This window comes from Delphinapterus leucas, chromosome 12 (genome assembly GCF_059928025.1).
Source record: "Delphinapterus leucas isolate spDelLeu-1000000601 "Yukka" chromosome 12, BTC_Dleu_Yukka2, whole genome shotgun sequence".
Lineage (NCBI taxonomy): Eukaryota > Metazoa > Chordata > Mammalia > Artiodactyla > Monodontidae > Delphinapterus > Delphinapterus leucas.
Genome location: NC_143140.1, coordinates 90,513,482 through 90,538,864, shown reverse-complemented (window position 1 = coordinate 90,538,864; position 25,383 = coordinate 90,513,482). Strand labels below are relative to the sequence as shown.

Genomic DNA, 25,383 nt, shown 5'->3' with positions numbered 1-25,383 from the left:
GGGCAGGCGTTTTCTGTTATATGTTTTTTGGGAGCATTTAGTTTGAAAGATTTGTGCCTTTAAAGGATTTGAGGGCTACGACACAGCGAGGGCTCTAGATTAATACGGTTTACTTTGCAGAACAGTGTAGGACATTTCGGAGGTGAAGAGAGTATATTAAGACTCCTGCTGGGAGGCTGTTGCAGGAATCTAGATGTGATTGAATGAGCGTAGTGACAGAAGGAGTGGAAGGAAAGGGCAGATGCGAGAGCCATTGAGGTGGCGGGGCAGTTGGCAGTGAGAAGAAAGCATGTAAGAAGACTGTGAGGTTCCAGCCTGGTCCTTGAGGGGAACGGTGGTTCCAAAAAGAGAAAGGGTATATCACTAGTTTCAAAAGAAAGGGCAAATATATATTTCCATAAGACCCAGTGAAGCCTTTTGGCTGGGACCACCAGTGCCTAGGGCTCTGCTGGGTCTTCCCTCTGATCTATAAAGTGGCTTTTTTTTTTTTTTTTTTTTTTTTTGTGGTACGCGGGCCTCTCACTGTTGTGGCCTCTCCCGTTGCGGAGCACAGGCTCCGGACGCGCAGGCTCAGCGGCCATGGCTCACGGGCCCAGCCGCTCCGCGGCATGTGGGATCCTCCCAGACCAGGGCACGAACTCGTGTCCCCTACATCGGCAGGCAGACTCTCAACCACTGCGAAGTGGCTTGGTTTTGTTCCATTGCTGTACCATGGGTGCTAACACAATGCATTTGATTTTTTATTAAGAGGGGCACTGTAGAGGCAGTGTTAGTTTGTACAGGCTGTAAGAGCTGAATCTCTTCGATAAACTCATGGGAATCTTACAATTCCAATCAAGCAAGTGTTCTGCTCGAGTCCCTCTGTTTCCTAGGATGGATGTCAAAGGGAGCATGCAATTTTGTTTGCGGGTCACTGACTAATATATGAAAGGGAAGTCCCACAGGGAAATTCCATTTTTCTCCAAATGTTACTCCATAGCATTAAGTTTTATGTTCTAAGTGAAAGAAAATGTATGCTGTTAATCAAAGGGTGGGTGATGGGTAAATCAGTTTAGAAATGTTGCTATTGCCATTTAAGGGCTTTGAGTAATGCTTACTTTTTTTTTCTTCCCCTCCAATTTTCTTGGTCAGTGTTTGTCAGGTTCAACTCCAGCCATGGTTTCCCAGTGGAGGTCAATTCTGACACCAGCATCTTCCAGCTCAAGGAGGTGGTTGCTAAGCGACAGGGGGTTCCAGCTGACCAGTTGCGTGTGATTTTCGCAGGGAAGGAGCTGAGGAATGACTTGACAGTGCGGGTGAGTCTCCCTTAGTGGATCGTTCCTGGGATGCAGCCAACCCCATTGCTTATGCTGCTTCTGCTGCCAAGCTGACATTCATGCCTGAGATCTAATAGAATAAATAGTGCCTGGGGATTCCTTGAACTTTACTCATACCGCTTCATTAATTCTGACCTTCTTAATTATGCATTAAAACAGCAAGCCCGAAGGATTGGAAGAATAACTGTGAGCAAGAGAGGGAAAAGAGAGAGAGCACACAAACTGGGCTTAGTGAATAAATGTTTACTGACTACAGGAGAAGCAAGGCACAATTTCTCTGTCCAGTTTCTACCTTACTTATTCCATTTGAATCTTAATGAAGAAGGATTCAAATAAATTGTTCCAAATCAGGTTGCTCAGTCACTGTGCTGTGAGGAATGTGTAACCCAATTGTGACCCCTGGAGGATGGTCCTAGGTCTGCTGACGAGGCTCAGTAGGGGAGGTGCAGGGCTCAGGGCCGTTCACAGCAGGATTGAGAGCTCCCTGCCCCGTCAGAATAGCAGTGCCCAAGCTGTGGTGAAGGAAGACTGACGCACAGCAAAAGTCCACCTTTGTATTCAATTTCTCCAAGCTTTAGTAACATTTTCCCTAGAATGGGCCACTGAAACATTAGAGAGAGAGCAGTGTGTGTTTTCTCTTCTGTCCCTAATGCTTTCAGGGCACTGCACGGCTCCAGATACCATCAAAGGGCTATATCCTTTTCATCTGGGTGTTTCATTCACAACAGTGATTTCTGTAGGAGAAGGGGAGAATTGGGTAGGCGATTGATGAGCAGTGCCGTCACCTAGAAGTGGAGACCTGTAATTTGTTGAGGACGCCAGCAAATAGGACTCAATATGGATTGAAGTCATTCTTTGAGAAAGTATAAGAAACGAGTTGCTTTCTGTGGATGGTTCAGGTGATGCTGAAGAACCCTGCAGACACACTTTCCCCCTTTCTTAGCCAGCACAGATGAATTGTGCTTCTGTTTACAGCTGTGTGGGCGCTGTTGTGTTTCTACTCAGAGTCCCTACTTTATGGACATCCTGTCACTGTCTCTTCTTGGTGATGATGTTTACTGCTTTGCGAAATGCTTTCAAATCTGGGCGTACAAAAGAAGCTATAGAAATGTAAATCATTCCCTCCTTCTCCAGCACCCCTCCTGTGATGGCAGGAGGCACGTGCTCACTGTGCACAAACTGCTGTGCTTTGCTTTTAGGCAATTTGTTTTTATAAGGGAAGTGCCCGTGCTAAAAAGGGTTTTGATTTTTTTTTTATTTCAGTCAGCTGAAAAGCTTTTTTACTGTACCTGCCAAACTCTAAATCCAAGAATGTTTCCTTCATAAATTATTTTAAAACAGCTTCTTGAACCACAGTATTTTATGTTACCAGAAGTTTTGAAGTTTCAGGTTCTAAAGCGTCTCACCTCTACCATTGGAGCTGATAGGTTACACTAATTGCTACAGACAATTGATTTTTATAGATAGATAGATATATATGGATAAGATATAGATATAAATGTAGATATATAGATAGATTGATTAAGTTTCTTTATTTTGACAAACACTTCCAATGTTCTGGGCTTCTCAGGGGATCCCAAAGAAAGGCAAAACTCATCCCTACTCTTGTAGAGACTGCTGTTTACTTACGGCCTCTAAAATCAACAGAAATATTAGGTTGAACCATATAGGTTAAAACTATCAGCAATTTCATGTAGCTCAACCAAATAGCTATAACATAAGGATGTCAAACATGATAACTGCCATATGAAAACTGAAATATAAGTATTAGGAAATTTTAAAGGTGGAGAAAACACATCTGAGTGAAAGTCACCAAGAAAGACTTCATGGATGAAGTGAAACTCGAGTAGGGTTCTGGACGTGGAGAATGAGCATAGGGTGTGCTTGGGAACAAGCATAGGTTCCTATTCTTTTAGAACCTAGAGGAGATGCTGAAGATGGGGTAAGAAGGGAGTTGGGAGCTGTATTTTACAGAGCTTTGACCGATGTGACATTGAGGTTTCATGTATGGAGATCTAGAGCAAAATAGGGTGCCCTGGAGAGAAATAGGAGTCTGGAGATCCAGTTTGATCATGGGCAGGATGAGGAGTTGTATCCATGACAAGAGTTAATGCCAGTGGGAGATGCTGGCAGGCAGCTGAACTTAGGTGTGGAGCTTAGGGCTTGCTTTATATTTGAGGACTACTTACATGGAGGTAAATATTGCGGTTGCTGGAGCAGATTCAGTTGCCAAGGTACAGAGGACAGCGGTGCAGGAAATGTGTTAGGTAGCAGGGGAGGAGCCAGTAAAAGAGGCATCATCCATCCACTGACACTTATGAAGATACTTTGGAAAAGAAAATTACTGGTAAAGAATATATGTGCTGGGCTTCCCTGGTGGCGCAGTGGTTGGGAGTCCGCCTGCCGATGCAGGGGACGCGAGTTCGTGCCCCGGTCCGGGAAGATCCCACATGCCGCGGAGCGGCTGGGCCCGTGAGCCATGGCCGCTGAGCCTGCGCGTCCGGAGCCTGTGCTCCGTAACGGGAGAGGCCACAGCGGTGAGAGGCCCGCGTACCACAAAAAAAAAAAAAAAAAAAAAGAATATATGTGTTGTGAAAAGATGGAGGATGTTGAAGAAAAGAGCCTTTGGACTTGGTGACTGTGGTGGTGAATTAGGGACCTTCAGAACTCCAGGCCAAGACTGTAGTTGGAAAAAGCCAGATTTCAGGGGTTCAGTATGAATCATGGGACTATGTAATGAGCACGGCCCAGCTGGTCATTGAGGGGAAGGAGAGACAGAAGGAGTTCCTGGAGGAGCAGCAGGTCCTGCACTGTGTTGTACATTTCCTAGCCCTTGACTGTGTGCATGGCTGACTTTTATACAGTTGTAATCAGTGTGAGAATGCAATTTTATATTCTGAATTCTTTCACTTAATATTATATCATAGGCATTTTCCATGTTGTTGTATAATCTTCATTTCTAAGTATCTAGATAATTCTCTGTAATAAGAGTGTTTATATTATATTTAGGGAGTATCTAGTTTTTAATATTACAAATTAAGGCAAAACAATTTTTTAAAAGGTATCTTATATACTTAGAGAATATGGCCTCTCTGTGTTTCAGTTTGCTTATTTGTAAAATGGGAATAATAATAATACCCATCTCATTGGGATTTTGTGAGGACTAAGTTAATTTATGTAGAACTCTTAGAACAGAGTACAACATATAGTAAACACTATCTAAATGTGAGCATTTATTAGCATCATCACTATCATTATTGTCATCATTATTATTAGGCAGTTACTTCAGGGTCTAAGTGATCACCTTAAATAACATGACAAGTTTCCATTATGAATTATGATGAGTATATCTGCAATAATTTAAACAGTTAAAGCAATGATAATAGGATGCATATTATACTGGGGCAGTAAAGTGTGTGTGTGTGTGTAATATTTATACATTTTAACTAAAAAGAACTTTGTGGAGTTTATAAATAAATGTTTGAACCTTATATATACAGGTTTTACTTAAGAATAGTACAATTTGAATTTAGTAAGCTTAAAAAAACTTTACTGTTCCTCTAGTATTTAGTAAAAATAGACGCCTATGGCGGTACTGTTCAGCAAAGTTTCATCATGGTATTATTGCTTTTAAGATATATTTTTATAAAGTAGATATCTGCCACACACTCACTATATTTGTCAGAAGCAAATTGGAAAGAGCTATACATTTTTTCCTACTTCATAAGCAGTGTTTCTGTGCATATTATCATTTTCCTTATACTTACAAGTATGCAATATAAAATATTAGTCTTTGACATATTATTCACAGTGAATTGATATTTTTTCTTTGTAAAGAGTTATTGTCAGCTCTTGCAACAGAGTATTCAGGGCCTATTCAAATGATGGGTCACCCTTTCTCCTATCCTTCATTTCTGACACACTGCATATCAAGAATGCCTGAAATCACCTCTACATAGTTTTCAATTTATTATTCAAATTTATACAAGGAAAATAAGGTTCTAATGTAGTTGTATATACTAAAACTGATGAACTTTGAAATTAGACTAACTTAAAATTACAGGGACTTGAGAATTTATGTAAGATTTTGTTTGAGCAGAATTCACTGTATTCACATGAGTTGTATAATTATTAATATTATTAATATCAGTATAGGTTATTAGCCTGTGTATTAGTCAGAGTTCTCCAGAGAAACAGAACCAATAGATATATAGAAAGATAATGAAAAATTGGTCACATATTATGGAGGCTGACAAGTCCTAAGATCTGCAGTCAACAAGATTAGTTTCAGTCTGAGTCTGAAGGCTTGTAAACTGGAAGAAGTGACGGTGTCCTTTCAGTCTGAAGGCTGGTAAGCTTGAGACCCAGGAAGAGCTGATGCTTTAGCTCAAGTCCAAGGCTGCAAAAAAACCCAGTGTACCAGCTAGATGGCTGTTGGGCAGGAGGAATTCTCTCTTACTCATGGGAGGGTCAACCTTTTTGTTCAGGGCTTAAACTGACTGGATGGGGCCCACTTATCTGGGGGAGAAGAGGTATCTGATTTACTCAATCTACTGATTCCAATAATAATCTCATCTGGGCAAACCCTCACAGACACACCTAGACTAATATCTGACCAAATGTCTGGGCACTCCATGGCCCAGTCAAGTTGACACATAAAATTCACCATCACAATCAGGATATGAGAAACCTCATTATATTTAATTAGTGTTAGAGGAAAGTTATTCTATTTTATTATCTTTGTAATAATGAATTAGACTTACAAGGTAGAAAATAAAATGTTTGTTTTACATAGAAATGTTTGCTTTATAAAAGGATTCATTCAGGTGGATGGTCAAAAATTCCTTTCATTAAATATTCAATTTTATGATCTTTAAAATGTATATACACATTTGGAGACCATCTTTTCATGAAATAGGTCATTTTGCAATAAGTATTAAAGGACATCAGTTTATTACCCCTGTTAATCTTTGTGATATAACAATATCTGAGCTTGGAAGACCAGAGACATAAAGACTTTAATAGCTTAGGTTGTAAATACTAAAGAAAAATGAGTGACCCTAAAAGCCAAATTATTTAATTGGCTATGTTTTTAGTGATATACATTTCAAAATTTGAGAGTAGTGAAAACCAGCTTTCACTGATAAAGTAAACTATGTCCAATGACTAACAAATTCAAGTTTTGGAAATCTGTAAGAATATTTACCTATTTCAAAAAAATATTATATATTGTTTTGCTCATATCTCTAATTAACCTGCTAAGTTTTGAAACTTTAAAAACTTCACAAGGGTGTTATGAATACCCTGAATGTTCCTTGAACTTCCTCTAAGATAAGTAAGTATTGCTTAACTAAATTTTTGAAAGTTGATATTTTCTTAATGTCTTTAAAATTTTTTCCAACATTATTATTTCCCTTTTAATATACTTAGGCTATATTTTTCTGATTATATAATTAATATATGTTAGTTTTTAAAATTCAGATGATAGGGAGAAGCATACCAGCAGACCCCTAACTCTACTCACGTGTACATTTTTTAGATTTTTAAAATTTTTATCGGAGTACAGTTGATTTACAATGTTGTTAGTTTCAAGTGTACAGCAAAGTGAATCAGTTATACACACACATATATCCACACTTTTTTAGATTCTTTTCCCATATAGGCCATTACAGAGTATTGAGTAGAGTTCCACCATCAGGCCACTTCTGCCACAGTGCCAGTGGAGACTGTGTGTGGGGCTAGAAATCACTACCACACAGCAATAATGAGGAGTCCCTACTTCATGTCAGGTGTCAACAGATACCAAGTGGAGAACTTGGACTTCTGTTTCCACTGGCAGTAATAAGTGGTACCCCCCCTTTTGCAGCTGGAGTAGTGTCATAAAAAGCTAAAATAGAAAGTTTAAATAAAAGCCACAGTCTCATAATGTAATGAGAAAATGGCCAGATATCAAAAGAAAACCACCAAGGACCAGGAAGCTCTCAAATTGAATGAAAACAAACAATCAATAGTTGCTGATACTAAGATGACAGAGATGTTAGAATTATCTGACAGATATTTTAAGCAGGCATGATAAAATGCTTCAATGAACAGTTATAAACATGCTTGAAATATGAAAAAAATGTCTGAGAAAGAAATAGAGGATATAAAGAAGAATCAAATGGAAACCATAGAACTGAAGAATATAGTAACAAATAGAAAGCTCACTGGGTGGGCTCAACAGCAGAATGGAGGAGGCAGAGGAAAATGTTAGTGAACTGGAAGATAGAACAATACAAATTGCACAATCTGAACAGAGAGAAAATAGACTAAAAAAAGAAAGAAAAAAAGAGCCTCAGAAACATATGGGTCTATAAAACTACACTTAAAATTGTGTCATCACGGTCCTGGAAGGAGAGGATAAAAGAAGGTAGGGAAAAGTGCTTAAAGAAATAATGGCTGAAAACTTGCCAAATTTTTTAAGAGACATAAACTTACAGATTAATGAAGCTGAGAGAATCCAAAATTGGATATATTCAAAGAAATCCACACATCATAATTAAACTTCTGAAAACTAAATACAAGGCAAAAGTCTTGAAAGCAGCTAGAGAAAATGTACAATTTACCCACAATGGAAAAAACAATTTGAATGACAGTGGATTTCTCATAAGCAACTATGAAGGTCAAAAGGAAGTGGCACAGTATTCTTCAAGTGCTGAAAAAAAAAAAAACAAAAAAAAACCTTTAATCCAGAAACCTATACCCAGCAAAAATATCTTTAAGGAATAAAGGAGAAGTTAATATATTTTTGGATGAAGAAATACTAATAGAAATTGTCACCAGGAAAACTACCCTAAAAGAATGAATCAAAGAAGGAAGTTCTTTAATACAAAAGAAAACGATAGAAGAATGAACTGTGGAACATCAGGAAGGAAGAACACAGTAAGCAAAAGTATGGTTAAATACAATTGAGTTTCCTTCTCCTCTATAGTTTTCTAAATTATGTTTGAGGATTATAGAAAAAATTATAACAATGTCTTATGTGGTTCTAAATGTATTTAGAGGAACTATTTGAGACAAATATAAACAGAGAGATAAAGAGACATAAAGGGAGTAGGTTTCTATACTCTATCTGAACATATAAAATGACACCCCCAGCGAAGTGTGACAACTTATGAATGTATAAGCACTAGAGCAACCACTAAGATAGGTAAAAGATTAAAATATAAAATAGTGACAACACTAAATGCTGGTGAGGATGTGGAGAAACTGAGTCATTGATATATTGCTAGTGGGAATATAAAACTGTACAGCCACTCTGGAGGAAAATGTGATGGTTTCTTAAAAAGCTAAACTTGAATTTACCATACGACACAAAAACCAATACACGAATGTTTATAGCAGCTTCATTCATATTAGCAAAAAAATGAAAACAATACTGATGTCCTTCAACAGGTGAATGATTGCACAAACTGTGGTCCATCCGTACCACACTCAGTGATAAAAAAACCCAACAACTATTGATACACACAACATTTTGGATGGATCTCAAGAGAATTATCATTTTTTTATATTTAATTAATTACTTAATTAATTAATTTGGTTGCACAGGGTTTTAGTTGCAGCAGGCAGGCTTCTCAGTTGTGGCTCACCAGCTCCTTAGTTGCGGTACGCAGGTTCCTTAGTTGCAGCATGCAAACTCTTGGTTGCGGCATGTGGTATCTAGTTCCCTGACCAGGGATCAAACCCGGGCCCCCTGCATTGGGACTGTGGGGTCTTAACCACTGCACTACCAGAGAAGTCCCTCAAGAGAATTATGCTGAGTGAAAAAAAGCCAATACCAAAAGGTCACATTCCAAATGATTCCATTACTAGAACATTTTTCACATGACAAAATTGTAGAAATGGAGGAGAGATGAATGGTTACTAGAGGTTAAGGAGGGTGTGGGAGAAGAAAAGAGTGTGTGGCAGTAAAAAGGACAAGAGGAGGGACCCTTGTGGTGATGAATGTTCTGTATCTTGACTATACCAATGCTGATAGTATGATCGTGATGATTTATTATATTTTCGTAAGATGTTGTCATGGGGGAAACTGGGAAAAGAGTTCCTGGGATATCTCTGTGTTATTTCTGACAACAACATGTGCATCAACAAGCATCTCAAGATAAAGTTTAATTTTAAAAAACACAGAGAAAACATAAGTTCTACCCTCTTTTACAGAGGAATAGAAACTCTCTCATCCTATAGAAAATAAACAAGCTTGTTATTTGCATCTATTTTAACGGAACAGTATTTATTAATGTGATTTTCACCATAAGAAATTTAGAAAATAATTTAGCTGATTCACAGAGACAAAGATTAGTTCATAATGAGTCAACAAGTCAACAAAGCTTATAGAAGTATTAAGGCATTTCTTTTTTGAATTCTTAAACAGCCTCCTTAGCACCTTATGGGTCTGAATAGACATGATTAGTATTTATTTTCAAAGCCCTTACCAAATATTTCAAATAAAGAAAAATAAACAGTTCATAACAATTGTGTACTCTAATTGTACATTTTCCAAATTGATTTGAGAGTGATATACTATAGTTTTAGGCAAAAATGAGCACCTCATTTAACCGTTGTGGTTATAATGGTTAGAGAAAACATTCACGTAAATATTGCTCCCCTTTGATTGGTACCATACATTTATATAATAGAAGGAATTTAGGGATGAAATGGTTTCAGTTATAAAATAAATTTATTTAAATTCTTTTTACTTTCTCTCTTGAATATAAGACAAAAAGAGGCTAGGTTAGAACATAGAATGCAGTTCCATCATGATTGTTTGTTTGTATATAAAAGAGGAATTCTGCAGATGACGGTATAAATGGCTAATATGTTTTACTTAAAATTCTGTTTTTCTCTGATTGTAAGACAAAAGGAAGCCAGGTTAGACAGCATTATACTAAGAGCAGTCGTACCATGATTTCATTGTATCTAAGAGTACAGTTGTGTAAATAATACTCTCAAACACTTCAGGAAGAATACAAGAATTTTCCCCAAACGGTTGACTTGCTAATGGGACTGACTGCTCGCCCCATTCATGTAGGTAAAATGTAGATATACACGTGAGTTCCTCCAAAGAAGTGGTATGTTATTGTGGCAGCTGGTAAGCACTGCAAAGTGTCAGGGTCTAGAATCAACTGATGGTAATCTATACAGAGCAAGTGCTCATTTCAGAAAGACCCTTATTTTGTCTGTTTGTGTCTGGCTGTTTATATGTGTCAGAAAGAATCTCTGAATTACTTACCTCTTTGCATAATTCAGAACGCTCAGAAATATTATTTTTCTGTTGAAAGGTAGTCTTGACTTTTGTGTGCCCCTGCGGACTCATGAAACATCTTTGAGGATTGCCATGAATAAACGCAGACTTGAAGAAAAAAAAAAAGATTCTTTTAGCTTATAAGAGGCTGAGGATATACAGTGTGTGGATTTATTTAACAGGCTCATGTCTCACAGACAATTCCATTGCCCTTATTGTGCTCAAATTGCAAGGTAGAAAATCTGTGGGGGAGTGAAACTCTGGAACAAACCAATCCCCCAGATCTTAACCTAGGATACATTTTATTGGAGTATAAAAGGCAAAGCCTGTCTCATGGTTAGAGAAAACGTTCACCTGGAAACCTGACAAATGAAAGAGGAGCGATTCCACACTGTGAAATTTTGTTAGTTGTCACTGAAGTCCTCATTTCAAATATTCTGTTCTGTTTTCTCTGTTTTTTGACTCAAACTCCATCATCTAGTTGACCTGACTTTGTTTAAGACTTTATTTAATATAGTCATTATCCTTTACAGAAAAATCCAAGACACAAGAATGTTTCTATACCATTCACCTTAAAGCTTCTACACCAAAAGATTGCTCACCCCAATTCTACCTTTTTCTTCTTCGGTATTACCAAGCCATTGTAACAAGCCTGAAATTATTGTCATAGTACAATGAAAAATTTTTTATGAAAGCACTCTTTAAAGCTTAGATACCAAACTCTGGAAAAGAAGAAGTAAAACTGTCACTGTTTGCAGATGACATGATACTATACATAGATAATCCTAAAGATGCCCCCAGAAAACTACTAGAGCTAATCAAGAATTTGGTAAAGTGTCAGGATACAAAATTAATGAACAGAAATTGCTTGCATTTCTATACACCAACAACAAAAGATCAGAAAGAGAAATTAAGGAACCAATCCCATTTACCATTGCAACAAAAAGAATTGAAAATGTAGGAATAAACCTACCTAAGGAGCATAAAAGACCTGTACTCAGAAAACTATAAGACACTGATGAAAGAAATCAAAGATGACACAAACAGATTGAGAGATATACCATGTTCTTGGATTGGAAGAACCAACATTGTGAAAATGACTATACTACCCAAAGCAATCTACAGCTTCAATGCAATCCCTACCAAACTACCAATGGCATTTTTCACAGAACTAGAATAAAAAATCTTAAAATTTTTATGGAGACACAAAAGACCCCAAATAGCCAAAGCAATCTTGAGGTAAAAAAACGGAGCTGGAGGAATCAAACTCCCTGACTTCAGACTATACTACAAAGCTACAGAAATCAAAACAATATGGTACTGGCACAAAAGCAGAAATACAGATCAATGGAGCAGGATAGAAAGCCCAGAGATAAACCCACACACCTATGGTCAAATACCTATGACAGAGGAGGCAAGGATATACAATGGAGAAAAGACAGTCTCTTCAATAAGTAGTGCTGGGAAAACTGGACAGCTACATGTAAAAGAATGAAATTTGAACATTCCCTAACACCATACACAAAAATAAACACAAAATGGATTAAAGACCTAAATGTAAGGCTAGACACTATAAAAATCTCAGAGGAAAACATAGGCAGAATATTCTTTGACATAAATCACAGCAAGATCTTTGTTGACCCACCTCCTAGAGTAATGGAAATAAAATCAAAAATAAACCAATGGGACCTAATGAAACTTAAAAGCAAACTATAAACAAGATGAAAAGACAACCCTCAGAATGGGAGAAAATATTTGCAAACAAACAGACAAAGGATTGATCTCCAAAATATATAAACAGTCATGCAGCTCAATATTAAAAAAAAAGACAACCCAGTTAAAAAATGGGCAGAAGACCTAAATAGACATTTCTCCAAAGAAGACATGCAGATGGCCAAGAAGCACATGAATAGCTGCTCAACATCACTAATTATTAGAGAAATGCAAATCAAAACTACAATGAGGTATCACCTCACACCGGTTAGAATGGGCATCATCAGAAAATGTACAAACAACAAATGCTGGAGAGGGTGTGGAGAAACGGGAACCCTCTTGCACTGTTGGTGGCAATGTAAATTGATGCAGCCAGTATGGAGAACAGTATGGAAGATCCTTAAGAAACTAAAAATGAAATTACCATATGACTGAGCAATCCCACTCCTGGGTATATACCCAGAGAAAACCATAATTGAAAAAGACACATGCACCCCCATATTCACTGCAGCACTATTTACAATAGCCAGGTCATGGAAGCAAGTGAAATGCCCATCGACCGATGAATGTATAAAGAAGATGTGGTACATATATACATTGGAATATTACTCAGCCTTAAAAAGGAATGAAATTGGGTCATTTGTAGAGACGTGGATGGATCTAGAGACTGTCATACAGAGTGAAGTAAGTCAGAAAGAGAAAAACAAGTATCATATATTAACACATATATGTGGAACCTAGAAAAATGGTACAAATGAACCAGTTTGCAGGGAAGAAATAGAGACACAGATGTAGAGAAGAAACATGGACGCCAAGAGGGAAAAGCAGGGGGATGGGGTGGGATGAATTGGGAGATTGGGATTGACATATATACACTAATATGTATAAAATAAACAACTAATAACAACCTCCTGTTTAAAAATAATAAATGAAATAAAATTTTAAAAAATAATAAAATTGAGTACCCTAAGGGGGAAAAAATAAGCTTTTTAAAATTTATTTCATTTTATTTTATTTTATATATCAATTCATTCATTAATTAATTTTAAACATCTTTATTGGAGTATAATTGCTTTCCAATGGTGTGTTAGTCTCTATGTTAAAACAAAGTGAATCCACTACACATATACATATATCCCTATATCTCCTCTCTCTTGTGTCTCCCTCCCACCCTCCCTATCCCACCACTCTAGGTGGTCACAAAGCACCAAGCTGATCTCCCTGTGCTAAGCAGTGCTTCCCACTAGCTATCTATTTTTTTTTTTTTTTTTTTAAACATCTTTATTGGGGTATAATTGCTTTACAATTGTGTGTTAGTTTCTGCTTTATAACAAAGTGAATCAGTTATACATATACATATGTTCCCATATGTCTTCCCTCTTGCGTCTCCCTCCCTCCCACTCTCCCTATCCCACCCCTCCAGGCTGTCACAAAGCACCGAGCTAATATCCCTGTGCCTTGCGGCTGCTTCCCCCTAGCTATCTACCTTACTACGTTTGTTAGTGTGTATATGTCCATGACTCTCTCTCGCCCTGTCAAAGCTCACCCTTCCCCCTCCCCATATCCTTAAGTCCGTTCTCCAGTAGGTCTGCGTCTTTATTCCTGTCTTACCCCTAGGTTCTTCATGACATTTTTTTTCCCTTTAAATTCCATATATATGCGTTAGCATACGGTATTTGTCTTTTTCTTTCTGACTTACTTCACTCTGTATGACAGACTCTAGGTCTATCCATCTCATTACAAATAGCTCAATTTCATTTCTTTTTAAGGCTGAGTAATATTCCATTGTATATATGTGCCACATCTTCTTTATCCATTCATCCGATGATGGGCGCTTAGGTTGTTTCCATCTCCGGGCAATTGTAAATAGAGCTGCAATGAACATTTTGGTACATGACTCTTTTTGAATTTTGGTTTTCTCAGGGTATATGCCCAGTAGTGGGATTGCTGGGTCATATGGTAATTCTATTTGTAGTTTTTTAAGGAACCTCCATACTGTTCTCCATAGTGGCTGAACCAATTCACATTCCCACCAGCAGTGCAAGAGTGTTCCCTTTTCTCCACACCCTCTCCAGCATTTATTGTTTCTAGATTTTTTGATGATGGCCATTCTGACTGGTGTGAGATGATATCTCATTGTAGTTTTGATTTGCATTTCTCTAATGATTAATGATGTTGAGCATTCTTTCATGTGTTTGTTGGCATTCTGTATATCTTCTTTGGAGAAATGTCTATTTAGGTCTTCTGCCCATTTTTGGATTGGGTTGTTTGTTTTTTTGTTATTGAGCTGCATGAGCTGCTTGTAAATTTTGGAGATTAATCCTTTGTCAGTTGCTTCATTTGCAAATATTTTCTCCCATTCTGATGGTTGTATTTTCGTCTTGTTTATGGTTTCTTTTGCTGTGCAAAAGCTTTTAAGTTTCATTAGGTTCATTTGTTTATTTTTGTTTTTATTTCCATTACTCTAGGAGGTGGGTCAGAAAGGATCTTGCTGTGATTTATGTCATAGAGTGTTCTGCCTATGTTTTCCTCTAAGAGTTTGATAGTTTCTGGCCTTACATTTAGCTCTTTAATCCATTTTGAGCTTATTTTTGTGTATGGTGTGAGGGAGTGTTCTAATTTCATTCTTTTACATGTAGCTCTGCAGTTTTCCCAGCACCGCTTACTGAAGATGCTGTGTTTTCTCTATTGTATGTTCTTGCCTTCTTTATCAAAAATAAGGTGACCATATGTGCGTGGGTTTATCTATGGGCTCTCTATCATGTTCCATTGATCTATATTTCTGTTTTTGTGCCAGTAGCATATTGTCTTGATTACTGTAGCTTTGTAGTATAGTCTGAAGTCAGGGAGCCTGATTCCTCCAGTTCCATTTTTCTTTCTGAAGATTGCTTTGGCTATTCTGGGTCATTTCTGTTGACATACAAATTGTGAATTTTTTTGTTCTAGTTCTGTGAAAAATGCCAGTGATAGTTTGATAGGGATTGCATTGAATCTGTAGATTGCTTTGGGTAGTAGAGTCATTTTCACAATGTTTGTTCTTCCATTCCAGGAACATGGTATATCTCTCCATCTGTTTGTATCATCTTTAATTTCTTTCATCAGTGTCTTATAGTTTTCTGTATACAGGTATTTGTCTCCTTAGGTAGGTTTGTTCCTACATATTTTATTCTTTTTGTTGCAGTGGTAAATGGGAGTGTTTCCTTAATTTCTCTTTCAGATTTTTCATCATCAGTGTATAGGAATGCAAGAGATTTCTGTGCGTTAATTTTTTATCCTGCTACTTTATGAAATTCATTGATTAGCTCTAGTAGTTTTCTGGTAGAGTCTTTAGGATTCTCTATGTATAGTATCATGTCATCTGCAAACAGTGACAGCTTGACTTCTTATTTTTCTGACTTGGATTCCTTTTATTTCTTTTTCTTCTCTGATTGCTGTGGCTAAAACTTCCAAAACTATGTTGAATAATACTGGTGAGGGTGGACAACCTTCTTTTGTTCCTGATCTGAGCAGAAATGGTTTCAGTTTTTCACCATTGAGAACGATATTGGCTGTCGGTTTGTCATATATGACCTTTATTATGTTAAGGTAAGTTCCCTCTATGCCTACTTTCTGGAGGATTTTTGTCAAGAATGGGTGTTGAATTTTGTCAAAAGCTTTTTCTGCATCTATTGAGATGATCATATGGTTTTCCTCCTTCAATTTTTTAATATGGTATATCACATTATTTGATTTCCGTATATCGAAGAATCCTTGCCTTCCTGGGATAAACCCCACTTGATCATGGTGTATGATCCTTTTAATGTGCTGTTGGATTCTGTTTGCTAGTATTTTGTTGAGGAATTTTGCATCTATATTCATCAGTGATAATGGCCTGTAGTTTTTTTTCTTTGTGACATCTTTTCTGGTTTTGGTATCAGGGTGACGGTGACCTCGTAGAATAAGTTTGGGAGTGTTCTTCCTTCTGCTATATTTTGGAAGAGTTTGAGAAGGATAGGTGTTAGCTCTTCTCTAAATGTTTGATAGAATTCACCTGAGAAGCCATGTGGTCCTGGGCTTTTGTTTGTTGGAAGATTTTTAATCACAGTCTCAATTTCAGTGCTTGTGATTGGTCTATTTATATTTTCTGTTTCTTCTGGTTCAGTCTTGAAAGGTTGTGCTTTTCTAAGAATTTGTCCATTTCTTCCAGGCTGTCCATTTTATTGGCATATAGTTGTAGTAATCTCTCACGATCCTTTGTATTTCTGCAGTGTCAGCTGTTACTTCTCCTTTTTCATTTCTAATTCTATTGATTTGAATCTTCTCCCTTTTTTCTTGATGAGTCTGCTTAATGGTTTATCAATTTCCTTTATCGTCTCAAAGAACCAGCTTTTAGTTTTATTGATTTTTGCTATTGTTTTCTTCATTTCTTTTTCATTTAGTTCTGATCTGAACTTTATGATTTCTTTCCTCCTGCTGACTCTGGGGTTTTTTTTGTTCTTTCTCTAATTGCTTTAGGTGTAAGGTTAGGTTGTTTGTTGAGATGATTCTTGTTTCTTGAGGTAGGATTGTATTGCTGTAAACTTCCCTCTTAGAACTGCTTTTGCTGCATCCCATAGGTTTTGGGTCGTCGTGTTTTCATTGTCATTTGTTTCTAGGTATTTTTTGATTTCCACTTTGATTTCTTGAGTGATCTCTTGGTTATTTAGTAATGTATTGTTTAGCCTCCATGTGTTTGTATTTTTTTACAGATTTTTTTCCTGTAATTGATATCTAGTCTCATAGCATTGTGGTCGGAAAAGATACTTGATATGATTTCAATTTTCTTAAATTTACCATGGCTTGATTTGTGACCCGAGACATGGTCTATCCTGGAGAATGTTCCATGAGCACTTGAGAAGAAAGTGTATTCTGTTGTTTTTCGATGGAATGTACTATAAATATCAATTATGTCCATCTTGTTTAATGTATCATTTAAAGCTTGTGTTCCCTTATTTTCATTTTGGCTGATCTGTCCATTGCTGAAAGTAGGGTGTTGAAGTCCCCTACTGTGCTTCTTTTACTGTCGATTTCCCCTTTTATTGCTGTTAGCATTTGCCTTATGTATTGAGGTGCTCCTCTGTTGGGTGCTGAAATATTTACAATTGTTATATCTTTTTCTCTGATTGATCCCTTGATCATTATGTAGTGTTATTCTTGTCTCTTGTAATAGTCTTTATTTTAAAGTCTATTTTGTCTGATATGAGAATTGCTACTCCAGCTTTCTTTTGATTTCCATTTGCATGGAATATATTCTTCCATCCCCTCACTTTCAGTCTGTATGTGTCCCTACGTCTGAAGTGGGTCTCTTGTAGATAGCATATATATGGATCTTGTTTTCGTATCCATTCAGCCAGTGTGTCTTTTGGTTGGAGCATTTAATCCATTTACAATTAAGGTAGTTATCGATATGTATGTTCCTATTGCCATTTTCTTAATTGATCTGTGTTTGTTATTTTAGTTCTTTTCCTTGTCTTAAGTTTCCTGCCTAGAGAAGTTCCTTTAGCATTTGTTGTAAAGCTGTTTTGGTGGTGCTGAATTGTCTTAGCTTTTGCTTGTCTGTAAATTTTTTAATTTCTCTGTCAAATCTGAATGAGATCCTTGCTGGGTAGAGTAATCTTGGTTGTAGGTTTTTTCCCTTTCATCACTTTAAATATGTCCTGTCACTCCCTTCAAGCTTTCAGAGTTTCTGCTGAAAGATCAGCTGGTAACCTTATGGCAATTTCCTTGTATGTTATTTGTTGCTTTTCCCTTGCTGTTTTTTGGGTTTTTTTTAAGTCTGTTTATTTTTTTCTTATTAGGCTTCCATTTTATACACACCAGTGTATACATGTGAATCCCAATCTTCTAGTTCATCCCACCACCATCCCTTGCTGCCTTTAAAAATTTTTCTTTGTATTTACCTTAATAGCTTGATTATTATGTGTCTTGGTTTGTTTCTCCTTGGATTTATCCTGTATGGGACTCTCTGTGCTTCCTGGACTTGACTGACTATTTCATAGCTGATATTAGGGAAGTTTTCAACTATTATCTCCTGAAGTATTTTCTCAGTCCCTTTCTTTTTCTCTTCCTCTTCTGGGACCCCTATAATTCGAATGTTGGTGCATTTAATGTTGTCTCAGAGGTCTCTGAGACTGTCCTCAATTCTTTTCATTCTTTTTTCTTTATTCTGCTCTGCAGTAGTTATTTCCACTATTTTATCTTCAGCCAATGTGTCTTTTGGTTGGAGCATTTAATCCATTTACAATTAAGGTAGTTATCGATATGTATGTGCCTATTGCCATTTTCTTAATTGTTTTATCCGTTCTTCTGCCTCAGTTATTCTGCTATTTATTCATTCTAGAGTATTTTTAATTTCATTTATTGTGTTGTTCATCATTGTTTGTTTGCTCTTTAGTTCTTCTAGGTCCTTCTTAAACGTTTCTTGTATTTTCTCCATTCTGTTTCCAAGATTTTGGATCATTTTACTCTCATTACTCTGAATTCTTTTTCAGGTTGACTGCCTATTTCCTCTTCATTTTTTGGTCTCGTAGGTTTTTATCTTGCTCCTTCATCTGCTGTTTTTTTCTCTGTCTTCTCATTTTGCTTAACTTACTGTGTTTGGGGTCTTCTTCTCTCAGGCTTCAGATTCGTAGTTCCCAGTGTTTTTGTTGTCTGCCCCCAGTGACTAAGGTTCGTTCAGTTGTTTGTGTAGGCTTCCTGGTGGAGGGGATTACTAGCTGTGTTCTGGTGGATGAGGCTGGATGTTGTCTTTCTGGTGGGCAAGACCGTGTCTGGTGGTGTGTTTTGGGGTGTCTGTGACCTTATTATGATTTTAGGCAGCCTCTCTGTTAATTGGTGGGCTTGTGTTCTTGTCTTGCTAGTTGTTTGGCCTAGGGTGTCCTGCACTGTGCCTGCTGATCGTTGAGTGGAGCTGGGTCTTAGCATTGAGATGGAGAGCTCTGGGAGAGCTTCCACCCTTTGGTATTACGTGGAGCTGGAAGGTCTCTGGTAGACCAATGTCCTGAACTCGGCCCTCCCACCTCAGAGGCACAGGCCTGACACCCAGCCGGAAAACCAAGACCCTGTCAGCCACACGGCTCTCTCTGGGCTTCTATTTCACCTGCAACAATGTGACTCTGGACGGTGTGGGCCACTTTTTTTGCCAATTGGCCGAGGAGAAGTGTGACGGCCCCCAGCATCTCTTCAAAATGTCAAGCCAGTGCTGCCGCCGCACCCTCTTCCAGAATGCATGGAAGCCTTCTCAAGATGAGTGGGCTAAAACCTAGGACGCTGTGGAAGCTGCTGTTCTTACGGAGAGGAACCTGAGCCAGGCACTGTTGGATCTGCATGTTCTGGGTTCTGCCCATGCAGACTCCCATGTCTCTCACTCCTTGGAGAGCTGCTTCCTTGGAGGAGCAGGTGAAACTCAAAAAAAATCTTATATACCAAACTCACTTATGACTGATCAGTATGAGAATATGTATTCTCCTTCATTTTTTGTTTATAAATGTGCTTGAATCACAGCTTAAGTTAATGAATAGATTAATAATAAATATTCACTCTGCTATCTTTTATTTTTTAGATATGAATTAAATGAGAGATAAAGTTAAATGTGTAAAAAATAGTTTATTTTAGTTGTAACTTCGGTGATGCTCATAAGACAGAGAAAACAAAATTAAATAGGACAGGTAGAGTTTTCCTTTTTTTCTTCAACTGTTAAATTTAATCTTGTTAGGAATACAATTCTGTGAAACCATTTATCAGCAGAAGTTTACTTAAATTAAATTAACATTGGATTGTTCAGGGTTGCCGCACTAACCCTTCTAAGGCACTGAAGGATGTGGTAAGAGATCATTTTTTTGGCCATTTGTTAAAACAGAGGACATAGAGACTCAGTGAAAGCAAAACCTCAAGTATTCTTGATCTGTGATGCAAGCTCATGATTTATAAAATTAGTGTCAGTAGAGTGCTCTAGTCATAATTACTTGCAGATTTAAAAATCATTTGTTTTAGCCTTTTTTGCATATGTACTTTCACACTGACAAGCACACATTCATTTAGGCAATGCAGTTCTTTGGGAAGAAAGTTATAAATTTTGCGAGTGAATTTGTGTAAACTACATTTCTTTGATGGTTTTATTCTGTTATTGGATTTTATTTTGTCATTAAATGTTTTCTCTTCTGTACTTGGGGTTGGTCTATTTGGATTCAGAGTCTCCACTCCTATATGATTTAATATGTAGACTAATCATGGTGTAGAGCTCTGCTTTTTAAATTGTTGGAAATATTCTGAGATTAGAGGGAGAAGTGAGGAATATGAGAACCCACTGATGTTTATGTTTTGGAGTACATCACAAACTTTGTTTCAAAGGTGTGGGCTTTTGAAAATTCAGTACAGGTTTTTCCAAGGATATTTTCTGTTCGTTTTTATATCCTTAAGTATTTCAAAGTGAAATTGAATCTGTGTGTTTGCATGCCATTTATGCATAATTCATCAAACATTGTTCTGAAAGGAGAGAAAATAAAAACAAAAACTTACCTAAGATATTTCTAGTGTTGCTTAACACTTGGACACTAAGAATTTCAGAACCTGTAAAAGTAGATAACACCTGCTTCCTCAGTTTACCTGTTTTGCCTCCCAGTCAGTTCTTTTCATTTTGAGCAACATTAAGATACATGCTGTGTGGTTTTTTTGGAGTATAGTTGCTTTACAGTGTTGTGTTAGCTTCTACTGCCCAGCAAAATGAATCAGCCATACATATACATATATCCCCTCCCTTTTGTGTTTCCCTCCCATTTAGAACACCACAGTGCATTAAGTAGAGTTCCCTATGGTATATGGTATGTTCCCATCCGTTGTCTATTTTATACATAGTATCAATAGTGTATATGTGTCAATCCCAATCTCCTAATTCCTCCCACCCCACCCCTTTCCTCCTTGGTATCCATACATTTGTTCTCTATGTCTCTGTCTCTATTTCTGCTTGGCAAATAAGATCATCTATACCATTTTTCTAGATTCCCCATATATGTGTTAATGTACCATATTTGTTTTTCTCTTTCTGACTTACTTCACTCTGTATGACACTCTCTAGGTCCATCCACATCTCTACAAATGACCCAATTTCGTTCCTTTTAAGCCTAAATACCTTTTATATATATATTTTAATCCAGGGGAGTTTTATGATGTCATCTCCAACATACACTCCTTTTCCATATATAACAGAGGAGTTAAAACTTCAAGACTGTCATATACTAAGCAAAATCATTTAGTTAGAATTCTGCTCAACTTTCTGATACATGGTTATAATGAAGTGGGTATGAATCATTCTAAAGGCAGACTCTCTAGGATGGGCAAGTCATTTAAAGTCTCAAGTCTATTTTTCTCATCTATAAAATGGAGATAGTAATAGTGCCTGTATTTTTATAGGGTTGTTTTGAGTATTAAATGAAATTATATCTCAAAAGGACAGACACATAAGCAAATTTTAAACTATTATTAATTTACTTTGATGAATAGTTCACAAAGAGAAAATATCTTTTCTGATATACAGTGGATTCATCCTGAAAATTATTTTGTCTCAAAACACTCCAAAAAGGAACACATTTACCCCATTCCAAATTCCTATTCTATACTCAGGCTAACCTCAGAATGGCATCATATGTATTATTTGTGGGAGCTCCATGGATTTAAGTCTTAATGATAAATTGGAACTTTAAGAAAGGAACATATCCTGTTCTAGTGGAGTTTACCTTTTTTTTTTTAATGTGTTGGATATATCTGAACTATTTTATTTTGGGAACAATTTTTCAAGTGTATTTACTGTTCAAAATCTGTTAAACAAGGGGCGCACAATGATTTGAGGTTGCTCCTAACAGTTTGTGAGCCACTCGAATATAAACCAGAGGGGAAGAGGATCAGGAGACATTCTGAAGAGAAAATACATTGTTTGACTTACTTAAATGAGTCATCTGTTGTCTTTTAATTTATAAGCAGAATGGAAACACTAAATTTACATAACCTATCATTTTGTAGTCCATTTAAAGCTAGATTAAATTAGTATATTTTTTATCTGTTTTGAGTGCTTTAAATAAAGGAAAAGATTGATTTCTTATAGGTCAATCTTCATATATTGCTTATATTGCATATTATATATAATTGTTGAGTTCATTTCTGTCTTTTAACTCCATAGCATTATTTAAAAATATGTATTATATATATATATACATACCTATAATCATATGTCAGTTATTCAATCCAGTTCACTGATAGTAAACAATTTAAAACATAATTTGTTCCATTTTCCTGTAAATAGGTATACGAGCCACTAAAAGACTAATTATGATGAAGTAGAAATTCTTCCTATGATTGATTTCAATTTATTAAAAATGTGTCATTGAAAGTTTATAAAAAGAATTTGAACATATAGAAGACAAATATCAAGGGATATTACTTTTTGAAAATAGCAATAAAGTTACGAATTACTTTTAAGGCTTGATTTGATAGAAAACATAGATTTTGTAAGGATTTGAAAAATACAATAAACTTTTTAGTAGCCTTTTAGGGTTTGCTTTTTACTTGGTATTCTTGCCTCAGGGGGAAGAATGTTGCAGTGGACCACCTCCTCCTATTCAGAAGTATTGGATTTTTAGAAATTTTTTTGTATTATTTTGTTTTTATTTTATCTAGTTTTTGACACAGGAGATTGATAGGGTCTGAAACTTAAAGTTCTCCCATCTTCAAATGAATGTGTTTTATCTACAAATAGTGTTTTTATAGATAATAGAAAATAAATTAAAAATAACACGAAGGGTTGACAATTGTTTATATTTTACATTCTGGCTTCTCATTAAATTTGTGCATCCATGATATATATTCTGCCTACAAGTTCCACCTCTTGCCCTCTACAGCATTCTTAATCACCATCCATCCTCCACAAGGTAACCTCCTAGGTTCTTTCAGCAGCTCTAATTGGGTTAAGTACAGCTGTTTGCTGGCAAACTGTCTCACCATAATAAAAAGGCTTGACTGTAGCTCTGGTGGTTCTGTGTTAAAAATCCTCCCACCCTGGTTTTTTGCCAAGGTTCTGACGTGATAACACTGAATGTAGAGTTGGAAAAAGATGCTCACAGCCCCTTCTTAGGAATAGGCCTGTGCTGGTTCAGCACAACTCCTGGATTCTTTATCTCCTCCTTTTGTGCTTCCACCTTTGGATTTCTTCTCCCCTTTTAAACTGTAAGAAACCTTTGTTCGAAAAACCTTTTCAGATGTTTGAAGACAATTGATATGCCCTTAAACCTTTCTTCCCCTGTCTTAGCATCTGTATATTTTACTTACATCTTTAGACAAACTCCATTTGGTCATTCTTAAGAGTGAAGAGAGCGCTAGACCCTGGAGCTGGCCTGACAATGCTGGAGCAACTACCTGCCCCCTAGTATGATGTGCCTATGAATGTGGCCCAATATCTTATTCTAGGATCAATGATACGGCTTGTATATTAATAGTTGCATAGTCGATTCAAACCTCTAGCTCTTCTTTACAAGTTCTATATTTTAGCCAGTTCTCACATTGTATATTTTTGCAACTGATTTTTTTAAACATTTACTTAACATTATTTTATTGAGACCCCATTAAGTGTCATGAGTAAGACATGGACCTTCCTTCCAACAGCCTTTCAACCTGGCTGGACGAATATGTGTACAACTTACAGAGGTAGCCCATCTGGGTTTGAATGCAGGTTCTGCTCTTCACTAGCTTTGTGAACTTTACCATATTAGTTAACCTTTCTATGCCTCAATTTCTTTCCCTTAAATGAGAAAAATAGTATTCCTACCCCAGAGGGTTGTTACAAGTATGAGATGCATTAATATATGTGAAGGATATGTAAGCGTGCCTGGCACATTGCAAGCACTGCTTACAGTCAGTTGCTGGGATTGCAGTTACATCATCGGCATCATCATCACTGTCTTTAAAATGCCTCCCCAAGGAGGGAGCCGTCTGTTTTGCCAGGAGGAGCCAGGAATGGTGTCTAAGCTGAGGAGAATCAGAAGCTGAGATTTAGATAAATACAAGTTTCCTGTATGAAAAAGGGATAAAGACATTTTATGCAGAGATAATAAAATATGAAAACGACACTAAGGTCTGAACAGTTTAGAAATTCAGTCATTTGCTGTGACTGAACACAGGGTAGAAGTAAGAATGCAGAAGGCAGTATCACTAGGACGATGGACTGGGCCAAAGGCTGAGGGGCCTTGCACATAACAATCGGGAACTTAGATGTGATCTTTGATTCTTTTAAGGAATGTTTCCTGAGTGTCTACTCTGTACATGTGCTCCAGGTTGATAGCCTGGAAGAACAGTGGAAAACAAGACACACACACCCCTGCTTGTAGGGAGCTTTCTGTTTTCGAGCAAACAACAAAAAGACACAGATAGGTTTTAGGGAGTTATATGATCAGTGTGTGTGGCAGGTGTGATATGGTGCAGGGAAGAACAAGAAGGAGGTGGCCAGGCCACTTAGGAGACCACTGCAGTGTGAGCAGTACTAAGCCCTGAACTCAGGCAGTGATGGGAAAGAAGGACACAGAGGCAAGGGGTCCGAAGAGAAACTTGAGGTAGAATCTATCAGATCAGTTACATTGGAGGGCGTGGCTGTTGTGCATGACTCCTAGGATGAAGGAACGATCCCGAAATGTAGGGCTGCTGAATTCCTGTTTCACCAGCTTATAATAATTAAACAAATATTGGTTGAGCTGTTAAGACATGATTTGTCATTCTTCCAGTGGTGGGCAGGTCAGACAAGGTCCATGTTCTCTTGGAGCCTCCATTCCATGAGCAATAAGGAGTTATTAAAGCTTTTTGTCAGAACATCATGAAGGTGAAAGGCACATGTTAAAAAAGACAGTGCAAAAAGTTGTAAGGGGGCTTCCCTGGTGGCGCAGTGGTTGAGAGCCCACCTGCCGATGCAGGGACACGGGTTCGTGCCCCAGTCCGGGAAGATCCCACATGCCGTGGAGCGACTGGACCCGTGAGCCATGGCCGCTGAGCCTGCGCGTCCGGAGCCTGTGCTCCACA

General features: G+C 37.3%; 1 protein-coding gene across 1 annotated transcript in view; it reads left to right on the top strand.

The window, feature by feature from the left end:
• PRKN (parkin RBR E3 ubiquitin protein ligase) overlaps nucleotides 1-25,383 on the top strand; it is a 1,255,012-nt gene that overhangs the window by 236,181 nt on the left and 993,448 nt on the right. Inside the window, exon 2 of the mRNA XM_022562266.2 lies at nucleotides 1,132-1,295. Coding sequence (XP_022417974.2) covers nucleotides 1,132-1,295 — 164 coding nt within the window. The remainder of the gene's footprint in view (nucleotides 1-1,131; nucleotides 1,296-25,383) is intronic.